We start from the raw sequence: 12,978 nt of genomic DNA on the forward strand, positions 1-12,978 counted from the left end.
ATGTGCTAGGAACAAGCGTGCAGCCCAGGTGGGAAGTCTGTGTCATGACAGTTCTAAGTCAAGCCCTTCATTTTTTAATAGAGCTCAGAATGTAGGCCCATTGTGTCACCAGTCTTCTCTTGTTTTCCCATCCCTGTCTAGCCTGAATGTCCCCCGTTGATCACCTTATCGTGAGGGACACCTGTCACAGTGGAAAAAGCCAGGGCTTTCCACCTGCGCTTCTGTGTTCAAATCCCAGTGCTTCCAAATATCAGCTGTGTGCTCTTGGCAAGTTACTCCATCTTCCTGAGCCTCAGTGTCTTCGAGAATGTGTATACAGTTCTGGGGGTGCCTGGATGGCACACTTGGTTAAGCATCTGACTCTCAGTTTCAGCTCAGGCTGTGACCTCAGGATTGTGAGATTGAGCCCTCTGTTGGGCTCCATGCTCAGTGTGGAGTCTGCTTCAGAGTCTGTCTTCCTCTCCTTCTGCCCCTCCCACTCATCCTCACTCTCTTTCTCAAATAAATAAATCTTAAGAAAAGAATGTGTACAATCCTGATACCGTTCCTGTCTCCTTCCTGTCCCCACACCACAGCCATGCAATGTGTGGATTTCCTTGTGTGTGTGTACCTGTGCAGTCCAGATGTGGAGCAGACTGGCATTACGGATGCTCACTCCATGCTTGAGGAAGCAGGAGGTGCAGCCGTGTGTGGCCGTCACTGTTCTACTCGCTTCTCCAGATCCTTTCCTCTTTGTATAGTGTAGAAAGTCTTCCTGTAACTCTAGCTTCTTCATAGAATCCTCTCTATGTTTTCTTTCTCTAACTGGACCGTCAGCCATGAACCTTCGGTCCCCAAGGGCTAGCTCTTTTCTCCCACGTTCTACCCTCATAGGGTAAAGACGTGGTGCCAGCATCCTCTTGGTGCCTGGCTCCCACCCTTCCTCATGAAGTCTTGAATCCCAGTGGGCTCTGACACTCCTTGTCACTATTTTGCTACTGTCTGTGGCCATCTCTTCTTGAACATTTGGAATCTATCTGCTCAAATAACCTACCACCTGGATTCAGTCCATATAGAGATTGTCTGCTGTGAGTGCCCCGGTCCCCATCCCCACACAACTCTGGGTTCCCTGTGCTCCTTTCGTAGCTGCTGCCTCCGTTCTCTCCGCACATGCAGCAGAATGCATAGCTATCCTCTTGTGCACCAGGCTCTTTGCTAGGTGCAAATGTTGAACCAGGCTTACGAGGTTTCTACCCTCATTGAGCTTATATTCTTCCCTAGAAATCCTTTCTCTTGCCTATATATGTGTCCTCTACCCTATAAACAATCTCAAGCATTTCCCATCCTTAAAAATGCATCTACCTCTTCCTGTATCCCTTTAGCTACCACCTATCTCCTCATCTGGTCTTCTCCTTCCTTCCCCTGAACAGATTTTTGCCCGCTGCTGTTGCTGCCTACCACTGTATTAGAGCTGTTGATAAGAAATCCCAAACACCATATCCATTGAAAATTTGCTGTTCTTAGCTTATCCTGTTTGACATTGTAGAGAACCAATCACTTCTTCCTTAAAGGTTCTCCTTTCCCTTTGCCACCATGATGCAACCCCTCCTTCACTGTCTTTCATTATTTCTCCCCAGTCTCCTTGCATTCTTCTCCGCCACCTTCCATGTGTTGTGTTCTTTTCGTGTCTTGAATGTTGGTCTTTCCTGCAGTTCCCTCCTAAGCCATCTTTTCTCTCTCCCTGCATCCTTCCTGCATGGCCTTAACCACATGTTTCTGTTCCCACTTTTACATAAGAGGCCTTAGCTCCAGCAGACCCAGCATGGAGCTTTCATTGCTCCTACCCTTACCTGCATCCTCTCCCCTACACCCCTCTTCCCCTGCACCCCCTCTTTCCCTTTTACCCTTTCTTTCTCTCTAGTATGTTGGGCCCTTTTATCAAGACCATAAACCAGGATCTTTTCTATTCAGACCTTTTCTCCATCCTCAAGTATTTCACATTGAGCTGGTCCCCAGGGCCTTTTGGTTACTCCTCTTGAATACTTCTCATTCTCTCTTTCTCTCATAGTCAAGGACTTTGATCACATATTTTCTGAACTATTACAATTGCCTGTTTTTTTAAATCTTTTTTTTTTAAAGGTTTTGTTTATTCATGAGAGACACATGGAGAAAGGCAGAGACACAGGCAAAGGGAGAAGCAGGCTCTCTGTGGGGAGCCCGATGTGGGATTCAATCCCAGGACCCCCGGATCATGCCCTGAGCTGAGGCAGACGCTCAACCAGAGCCACTCAGGCTTCCTCTTTTAAAAAAATCTTTAACTTTTCATTTATATAAAATATACAGGGATCCATATCAGAGGCTTATAAACAAATGCATCCCAAGGCAGTGGGAAGATGCATAGATATAAGCAGATGCTGTCTGCTGGGCCATACAGGTGTGAGATGAGGCAGTGGAGGATAAAGGTGGCATTTGTGGCTGATTGCTCTCCTACTGACACCTTGGACTGCATTTCTGGCCTTATGTTCCTGTTATACATTCTCTCCTTTAGCACATTTGTACATTTCCAAGATCTGGTATTTGCTAGGTTTGAGACATCTTACACAGATTGGTGGGCATCTCTCCAGGAATCCGACCTTTATTCAGTTAAACTATGGTAAGACAGATTTGAAAAAAGAAAAAAAAAAAAAGAAAAAGAAAAAAGAAAAATAAACAGCCCTAACTAATATATATATACAGGGGTGACTTCTCCAACACTCCCAGTATCTTTCGGGTTAAATGAGGCCCAACCCAAATAAACCAAGCCTACCCACAAAATTAGCCTAGCCTAGAACACACCCAAAGCTCACCGTCTTGTTTTGTTTTTTCTTGATTCTTTATATATTCAGCATTCTCCAGTGTTACCAACATGATCAGAGTAAGCTAATCTAAAAAATAGACTCTAAAACAGAAGCTCAAATAATTTTACCCATTAAAATAAGGTACAGTTAGATCTGAGACAAGGGAGCCAGCTTGTTCCCGTCAGCTTCTTTGCTCCCTGGACACCCCCCACCATGTCCTGCACCCTGGCCGGAAGCCGGGGAGCCAGCCCGCATCTTACAGCCTCACACTTGGAGAAAACTCTCCTCCGGCAGCGCCAAAAGCAAAGAGAGATTCCGTAGACGTGTCGACCCGCCGGTCTGGTGTTTGCTCCCATCGTCTCCCTGTCTGTGAGCTTGGGCGCATCTGGAAGATGGGTGGTCACCACCCTGATAGAAGGTTAGCCCAGTAGGTGGGAATGGAGACCATCCTTCAGCAATCTACTTTACAAACTGTGTTCTCAAAGAGCTTGCAGGGCTGCCAGTGATAGTTCTGGCCAAGAGGCAGGAAACTCGGGTCCTCTAACCATTGTCCCAGAAGGTGGCTGAGAATTGGCTTACCTTACTACGGCCCTGGTTGTCTTTGCTTGAAAGTGGACACGGCCCTCAGTGTTGGTAGTTTCTTCTTTCCAGAGCCTCCTTGGTGTATCATTCAGGTGTTGGGGTAGCGACATCGGAGCCCCAACCCCTGCCATTCCCGATCCTGTTACTGTCCTGTCCTGTCACTTAGTTGCCATTTCAAGCATCTGCACCCAAGCAGAGCACAGGCTCCGTGAGGCCCTGGACTCCCGTGTGGCTCTTGCTTGGTACCATATCCCAGACACCCTGCTGTGTCGGGGCTTTGGGCACTCAGTGCATGTCAGCTGAGTGAATGCTTGGGGTGCTCGTCTCCACACACCCTTCAGCCTGGTGGTGCTCTGGGTGTGATGGCAGTGGGTTCCTCCCCTGTGCTCACATGTGCTCATCTGTGTCTTTTCAGGAGGCCAGCAGCCGGGGCTGCCATATTACACTGATCCTGGAGGACCGGGGATGAATCCTGCCGGGAATCCCATGGCGATGGCTTTCCAGGTCCAACCCAACTCACCCCAGGGAAGCACAGCCTATCCGCCGCCCCCTTCTTACTGCAATACGCCCCCACCCCCATATGAACAGGTGGTGAAGGCCAAGTAGCAGGGGCACTGCCCAGCAGCTGCCTGTGCGACCTCACGGGGGCAGGGAGGGCACTCTTACGCCACCTCTCTGCCCCCATCAATGTTCGCTTCCAGGAATTGTCTTCTGAGCCACTAATGGCAGATTCCTCTTTGATATCTTCAAAGCAAGCACAGCTCCCTTTCAAGTTTTCTGTGGAGGACCAATATTTGAATTTACTCTGTGTCTCCTCTGTTGCTTCTGTTTCTGATGTAATCTGGGCTCTGGCAGAGTGTGGACAGCCCCGAGGGTTGACACCTTAGATCCTCGGGAGAGAGACCGAGGAGGAGGAGGCAAGGCAGGGCTGTGCGTGTGCAGGTGAGCACAGGTGAGCTCAGGTGAGCAGTGGGAGGAGACTGTTGTGGGCATAGGCAGCTTCCTCCCAAGCACCGCAGGCAGCTCACAGAATTGAGGCCCCACGGGTCCCCTCTTTGAGCCCTTCATCCCGTCGGTCTTTCTCTCCAAGACGCTGTTAGACTTTTGGTGTAGAAGAAGCCTCTCGCCACTTCCTATCTCAAAGATGAGAGCAGCTTGCCTCTGCACAGCCAGGGCTGGGAGAGTGCTGTGTACGTCAAGGAGATGAGGACCCAGAATCAGGTCAAGTTGGATGTCTACAGTTACCCGAAAATCACTAAGGAAAGTTATTTAATTTATGGGAAGTTGCTCCCTGCATCAAAATGGGACATTGCATTTTATGAACTCTTGGTCAGATGTGACAAAAATAAAATGTTTCCCCCCTTTTTAGTGAGTTTGTAGAAGCTCATGTAGAGTGTCCTCTGAGGTCAGGTTCAGAGGGTCTTCCCTGAACGTCAGCAGCTGTCTGGCCTTGGTTCCTGACCAGAGGCCTCTGCCCCCTTCCCTGAGCCAGGCCTGGCAGTGAGCTGTGATGGACACCTTCGCAGCAGAGAGGCACACCAGGCTGGGAAGTCACATCAGCCCCTTGGGAGAGCGGTGTCCCAGCAGGGGCCAGCCAGCAGTTTTGAGGCTGGGGCAGCGGCAAGCCAGGGCAGCGGTTTGTTTGATCTCAGCCGCTGTGTGTGTCAGGCTCTGAAGAGGAAAAGCTTGCTGGAAAAAAAAAAAAAAAAGACGGGAATGCAAAATCCCAGGAACTGCAGGAAGATCTCTTCAAAAAGTACTGAATAGATATCACTGACAACTTAATCAAAATTAGAAGAGAAGATGTGGTTGGAAATGCAAACCCTAGCAAAGAAACATCTCTCACCCTGGGGTCTAACAAGTAGTCACCAGGTCAGTAGGGAAGTTCCGTTCCTCTGCAGTTGATAGTAATGCTGATAGTACATTTAAGTCCAGATCGAGATCTGAGCACTTGTGTGTAGGAAGGCAACGTAGCCACAGTGGGTAGGTCCCTGTGTGTAGTGTGGGGCAGAGCGGGCAGGGCGGGCAGGGCAGGGGCTTATTTTGTAATGAACTAATTGGAGCCTCTTGAGAAATGCTTACTCATTGAACCGGAGCATCAGAACATCTGGCTGGAGTGGACAGTGAGTGTTCTCATGCCCCCAGACCAGGCCATCCACTGGGGTATCGCTGTAGGGTAAGGGTCAGAAGGCAGGGCAGCGCTGCAGCAACTGCTCAGACCTACTGTCCTCGAAAGATGGTGAATCTGCAGCCTCCCAGGGAATTCCACAGGAAACGCATGGAGCCAAACAAAAACCCGGGGAGACATCGTCTACAAACACAGATGCTGCTGCTGGGGTCTTCGGCCACCCTCATGTGACCTCCCACCTCCTGCCCCTGACTGCGGTACCTCCCCATCCTTGAGTCCTTGATTCAAATGAGACAACAAAAGCACAACATTTGCTGTTTACAACCAAGGACAACAACTACGTGGGTCCAGAAGGTTCCTCTTCCTCCGGGTCATTTGTTTTGCATTTTTTACTTCAATTTCTCCCTTCACTTTTTTTTTTTTTTTTAAATAAGCACAGTAAAAGCTGCCCCTGGAATTGGATCGGGGTGCCGTTGAATAGGCACCCAAATATCCATGACTAAATTTTATTTATCTTTTTTGATAGCAAATGATCTCAGAGACTGAATGATTTAGGTAGAGCTCAACAATTTTGTATTCCATGTTTGTGAAAAATATTTTTCCCTTGAACCTGGGCGAGAACCCCGCTACAGTGAACACGGATACTATGTGTAGAAACTCCACTTGTGGTGACATATCCTGGCCATTCTCATTTTGTCTGTGCTGACAGTGGACCGTGTCCCCCTCCTGGAGTGAGTCCAGCTCCTGGTGTGTTGAAGTCTTAGAGAGTCATTGGTTAGGAGTAAACCAGGAGCAGATATGTGCATGTTTTTTCTCTGCAACATTTGGCTCATTTCTCTTTTTGTTCTCTTTTGATAGAGTTCCATTTCCTATGTATGTAAAATAAAAAATAAATTTGGGCACATGTTCTGATCGTTTTTCTGGAAAGTGGGAAAGAGGGTGGAGGTGAGGTTTCTTTTCTTTTTTTGTGTGTGTATTTTTTTATTGGAGTTTGATTTGCCGGCATATAGCATAACACCCAGTGCTCATCCCGTCCAGTGCCCCCCTCAGTGCCCGTCACCCAGTCATCCCGTCCACCCACCCGCCTCCCCTTTCACTGCCCTTTGTTTCCCAGAGTTAGGAGTGAGGTTTCTAACGAGGAAGGTCGTGAGTTTAGCCAGGTGGGGGTGGGGTTGAGCGGGCTGCATGGTGCGCTCAGCCTCAGGGGCACCAGAAATTAGATACTGTTAAAGAATATAAGGAACGTTTGGTTCCCCAACACATTTTAAAAATATAGCAAAGGACTGTTGGTGGGAATGTGAACTGGTGCAGCCACTCTGGAAAACTGTGTGGAGGTTCCTCAAAGAGTTAAAAATAGATCTGCCCTATGACCCAGCAATTGTACTGCTGGGGATTTACCCCAAAGATACAGATGCAGTGAAACGCCGGGACACCTGCACCCCGATGTTTATAGCAGCAACGTCCACAATAGCCAAACTGTGGAAGGAGCCTCAGTGTCCATCGAAAGGTGAATGGATAGAGAAGATGTGGTCTATGTATACGATGGAATATTACTCAGCCATTAGAAACGACAAATACCCACCATTTGCTTCAACGTGGATGGACCTGGAGGGTATTATGCTGAGTGAAGTAAGTCAATCAGAGGAGGACAAAAATTGTATGGTCTCATTCATTTGGGGAATATAAAAAATAGTGAAAGGGAATAAAGGGGAAAGGAGAGAAAATGAGTGGGAAATATCAGGGAGGGAGACAGAACATGAGAGACCCCTAACTGGGAAACAAGGGGTGGTAGGGAGGTGGGTGGGGGATGGGGGTGACTGGGTGACGGGCACTGAGGGGGGCACTTGATGGGATGAGCACTGGGTGATATGCTATGTTGGTAAATTGAACTAAAAAAAAATCTAGCAAAGGAAAAAATGACCTGAAGCAAGTATAAACACAGAGCCATTATTTAGATAAACCCACAGGCAACACCGACATTAGTTATCCAGGGGTCCTGGATCTGCTTTCTGTAGGTAGATGAGTCTTGATTTATTTTATTTATATATTTGTTTATATTTATTTATTTATTTATTTATTTAGTCTTGATTTTAAAAATGCAGCTCTTGGGTGGCTCAGTTGGTTAAGCATCTGTTTGACTCTTGCTCTTGGCTCAGGTCTTAATCTCAGGGTCATGAGCCTACTTAATAAAAATAAAGTAAGAATAAAGATGCCACTCTGTCAGGTCAGAAACTTTCTCACAGATCTATTGAAGGATAAAGCTGCCACAGTCCGGCTGCATTTTACATGAGTCACTAATCGAGATCGTATTTATAAAGAAGCATTCTTTCTTAAAGCAGGACAGGAAATAAGCCAGAGGAGGTCAAGAAGCTCGCTTGTGGTGAAGTCAGGGCCAATTTACACACTTTACCTGGACACCCCACCAGGTTATCAACTTCCCCCAGTAACTTGAAAGGTCATAACTTGAGATGGCAAACAGTGACTGAGGGCTCACGTTTATCTGTTCCTCCCAAAGTTCACCGAACTTCAAAAACTCTATAATGGCTGTCAAGGAAAAAATAAAGTACAAGAACAGAAATTCTGAGCAATTCTGAAATAGAAGATGGCAGGTAGGTTTCATTAGTAGAAAAGACTGAAGCTGAAATGTTTAGAGAAGGTGGCTGGGGAGGTGGGTGAGAGCTTTACAAAAACTCCGCGGTGAGGCCGGCAGGTGCAGAGGGCAGGTATGGGCAAGGGGCATATGCCAGGGTGTTGACCTGAGGGTGTTCTGGAGAACAGCTGTGCCAGGGTGCCATGGCCTCTTCCCCTGGCTCCCAGGTAAGGGGAGCAGCCAACTGCAGGTACCAGTGATGGTGAAGCCTGATTTCTCACAAAGGGGACTCTGCCCTGTAAGGTGTTGGGAAGTGGGCGATTAAATTATAATTTAATTTTTAAAAGTGAGTTGAGCATTTTCTAATGTGTCCAGTCAATTAAAACATTTCTAGGCTGGGCTGCATCCCTTTTCCACAGCCCCTGGGTCTTGATCCAAGGTCGTAGAGAGATCTTGTGCAAAATGGAAACTCAAGGATGTGAGAACCCATGACCCAGTCACCAGCACCACAGATGTGGAGGTTTTCTCTGGCATCAGAGGAAAGAAGCTCAGCTGAGCTTTCTCCTGACGTGGCGCTACACCAGCCTTTCCACCCAACTGGCCAAGCATCTCTCAGCTGAAATGATCCTCAGTAGTTTGAGTCCTCAACTTACAGTATTCTTTGAATGCCAAAGGTGACAGCACAGAGTAGACGTGAGGGCAAACCACACTGGCATGACCACCCATGGTGGAGAGTCTCCTGGCAAGGCTGTGGGTTCTGAAGATGGACAGCCTTGCTCCAGTCCTGAGTCTACGGTTTGTTCGCTGTGAAATGACTTAAGTTTCAATCATTCCAAGATCTCATGTCTATTTCCTCAAGTATAAAACGAGAACGTGCTGCTTACATCAGGCCTGTACCAGGCACGTTGTGGATAGTCAACAACTGTGGAAAATGCTCCGTTCCCCCATCACTCCACATTTCCTTGAGCAAGAGAAATTGAAGCACAGTGGGAGAGAAAATGAACTCGCACCTAATACTTGGCCCGTCTGTCAGCAGATGAGACCCAGGGTGTAGGGGAGGAAATCTTTGAATTCACCCTCCGTGTATTTCCCATCTTTCAGACCTTCCTAAAGGTAGACGACAAACGGGTGCTGCTCAGCAATGGGCGTTGAGCCAATCCGATCTAGGAAGGAGAAATCTTGGGCAACAATGTTTTTTCCTCGCCATGTATTTGAGGTTGATGAGCAGCCCAGGATGAGCCATGAGTCTAAGCAATATTTTGTATGTTCATACTTGGGAATTTCTTTTGCTGTCTCCCATCCCCCAATACAGCTTTTTATCATCACGTTCCTGTTTTGGCTTGGCTGCCTTGCACTATCCAAGAAGGATCCTGCTCCGTTCCTGGGCACGAAGTCCTCTTAAAAATGGTGTGGTGGGGGCAGGGATGATTATCAACCCACCTCCCTCCTTGCCATCACCCATGGAGAGGTGACGGGAGGGAGTTCTCGTGCAGGTCCCAAGAGTGTGATGAGGGAGGAGGAGCGTTGCTCTCCTGTCAGCAGTAACAGGAATGCTGGAGAGAGCTGCTTCTGTCTTTCTCTCTGGACTCTGGAAATCACAGACAGTCCTGAGGTCCTGAAACCACTTGCCACGGACCTGGTCCTCGCTGCACAAGAACAGGAGATGGACATCAAGCATACCTTTGAGAAGTGCCTGGACACCAGCCTTTACACACAATTCCTCACGTTTTATGGAAGAGAGGAATTCGCATTTTGCTTTAAAGTTTGTAAGAAGAAATGCTCTTAGATAGATATTCTAGACCAGGGCCATCCATCAGAAACATACCGTGAGCCAAGTATGTCATATTAAAATTTCAGTAAATTCTCATTAAAAAATTGAAATTTATTTTCATCATTTCAACATGTAACGATAGGAATGCTTAAATACTAACACTCTGTTTTTTCACACTGTCATCAAAATCCAGTATGAATTTTATGCTCACTAGCACAGTCTCCACTTGGAGCGGCCACATCTCCAGGGTGCAATAACTCCACAGCACTGGTGGCTGCCTTCCTGGACACTGGGGAGCAAGAGTTTGCATAAGAAAATGGTCAGCTCGTATGTTCTTTTTTGTTTGTTTGTTTTAGCTCTTATGTTCTTGCTGGTTATTTACAACATTCCAGTAAAGGTTAAAAATTAGGCTAATTATAAAAAGGTTGAAGGAAAAATTCAACCTCCTGTGACAGTTTGCAACTTGTAGTGAACCAACACATTCTCTAGGTATCTGATATTGCAGATCACCGTAACGAGACGGTTGCAAGTCAGTCTTGGGAGGTAAGAGGTTGAATTGCTTCTTGGCGCTCTGAAGGCTGCTCCTGTTGGCCTCCGTTGTAGCTGTTTCATTCCATGGGCAGTTCTGAAACAGCAGCCAGGTGCTGCTAAGGAACACCCAAAAGAAGAGACAGGTTTAGCGAGGCCCCCAGAGTGCTTCTAATGTCACGCGTCCTGGGCTGGTAGGTGGTGCCAGGACCAGCCCTGAGGTCTCCTGGCCCAAATGTATACCCAGACGCAAGTCCACCCCTCCTTTAGTCCTCACCAAGTTCCCCAAGGAAATTTGGATGTCTCTTGCAGGTTGTTATCAGCAACGGAAGGGAGAAAAGCCAACGGTTCCATCACTTCATGCTTGCCATTGTCTGCAAGAACTTTCCAGTGTGACGTTGTGGATGCACAAAGAAATCTAAGATACAGATTGCAGAAATTGTGTCCTCTAATCAGAGTGCTCATCCCTAAAAATTTGCTGGCCACTTGAGTGCCCTTGGACAAGTTTCTCCTCTCAAATATAACAAGGTTGACCTAACAGTTCTCTAGCCCCTCTTGTACCTGACTTCTATGACTAAGCCCTAGAATACAGGACGGAGGGGGCTGGTGGTGAGGGGGACAGGATCAACAGAGTCTTATGGGTGCTGAGGGCTCTAGTCTCCTGGGGCCAGGCTGGGTGGCCCCTATGCTTTGGGGGACCACCTGCCAGGACAGGCAGGCCCGGTGGGGAAAAGCCCTCTGTGCTCGCTCTTGCCTAAGTGCCTAAGGGGGTGTCTCCACCCCCTTCTCTGTGCTCCCCTGAGAAGAGGCAAAACCAGGGACCCTTCTTCTAGGTGACTCGTATCCTTCACAGACACTTGGAGGTGTAGCGGGGATACTAAATCTGCTGGTCTCGTGCCCTGAAAGCGTATCTCAACTCTGGGAAGTCTTGGGGGAAGGCATGTCCACCTTACAGCTCTCTGGCTCTCTCTGTCCCCTTCTCCAGGCCACTCCCTGCTGGCTGAGTCCCAGAACCCGCCAAGGACCCACTGGCCATGGAGATCATCTCCCTCTCCCTGCCTTCTGCTCTTGCTCCTGTTATCCTCCTCAGAAAGCCCGGCCTTGGCCACCTCTGGCAGGGGCAGGAGCAAGGGCAAGGGCAAGGGCAAGGGCACTGGCTTGCACTCTAGGAGACAGGACCCAGTGGGACAGAGGTTCTTGGCGTGCACCCTGTCCTCGAGACATTGCGGCCCCGGCAAAACTGCAATATGGCCGCAGGGCAGAGGGCAAGGCCAGTCCCTGAGTACTGCGACCCTATTATCGTCACCCCACCGCTGGGGTCCTGGAGCACCAAATGGCTACATTTCTCCCTCTGGAAAATAGAGCTCCAGAGACACACGGGTGGGGTGGGAACCAAACAGAGCACTTGGGGTCCTGCCAGGCCCACTCGGGGTGGGGGACACACAAGGGGATAGGCAGCAGGCTGCCCCCCGCCCCTGGCAGAGCTCAGGGCCCACACTCCCCAGGCCACAGCAGGGGTGAGGGTGGAAGCACGTGGGGGCAGGGAAGGGCCCAAAGAGGCACCCACAGGGAACCCTGCTTCACGCAACTTGACCCCTGCTGATATCCTTCATTCAAAAGAAGCCAAACCCATGGATTTTTTTCTTACCCTAATTATAAAAGTAATATGTGCTCACAACAGAAAATGTAATGTAGACTGAACAGAAAGCACTAAAGGAAAGGAACCTCACAGGCAACGGTCCCAAGATAACAGTTGGGTGCATCTCCAGGCTTTCTAGCTCTTGCTTTAAGGACACACACGGGAATAAAATAGGAATCTTTTGTACCCTGTTTTCCTGCAACATTTTTTTTTCATGGCATTAAAACATTTCCCTACTTCTTCCCTGTAAAGATTAAATCGTAGCCTACCATATGGCTGCCACACAGTTTACTTCTGCTCTGTCCTCTGTGATCTAACTTTCAGGTTGTTCCATTTTGTTGTTCATTGTTTTTTTAATTTAAATTTTAGTGAGTGAACATAGAGCACGATATTGGTTTCTGGAGTGGAATTCAGTGATTTATCACTTAGATATAACACCTAGTGCTCATCATCACAAGTGCCCTCTTTCATGCCCATCACTCATCTAGCCCACCCCCCACCCACCTCCCTACATCAACCCTCAATTAGTTTTCGATCATTAAGAGTCTCTCATGGGGACTCCTGGGTGGCTCAGAGGTTGAGCATCTGCCTTCAGCCTGGGGGGCGTGATCTTGGAGTCCCAGGATCGAGTCCCACGTGGGGCTCCCTGCATGGAGCCTGCTTCCCCCTCTGCCTTTGTCTCTGCCTTTCTCTGTGTCTCTCATGAATAAATAAAAAAATCTTAAAAAAAATAAAGGGTCTCTCATGGTTTGTTTTCCTCTCTCCTTTTTTCCTTTTCCTGCTTCCCTTATGTTTACCTGTTTTTGTTTCTTAAATGATTGAAATCATATGGTATTTGTTTTTCTCTGACTTACTGCACTAAGCATAATACACCCTAGCTGCTTCATCCACATTGCTGCAAATGCCAAGATGTCATTTTATTGA

The 12,978-nt window shown here is 48.1% G+C and overlaps 1 protein-coding gene across 2 annotated transcripts in view; it reads left to right on the forward strand.

The window, feature by feature from the left end:
* VOPP1 (VOPP1 WW domain binding protein) overlaps positions 1 to 6,430 on the forward strand; it is a 99,512-nt gene extending 93,082 nt beyond the window's left edge. For both annotated transcript variants that reach the window (XM_072791685.1, XM_072791686.1), the window contains exon 5: positions 3,814 to 6,430. In XM_072791685.1, the coding sequence (XP_072647786.1) occupies positions 3,814 to 4,004 (191 nt within the window). In that variant the 3' untranslated portion in view covers positions 4,005 to 6,430. The remainder of the gene's footprint in view (positions 1 to 3,813) is intronic.
* Positions 6,431 to 12,978: the final 6,548 nt, after the last annotated feature.

The sequence above is a fragment of the Canis lupus genome, chromosome 21, assembly GCF_048164855.1.
Source record: "Canis lupus baileyi chromosome 21, mCanLup2.hap1, whole genome shotgun sequence".
Lineage (NCBI taxonomy): Eukaryota > Metazoa > Chordata > Mammalia > Carnivora > Canidae > Canis > Canis lupus.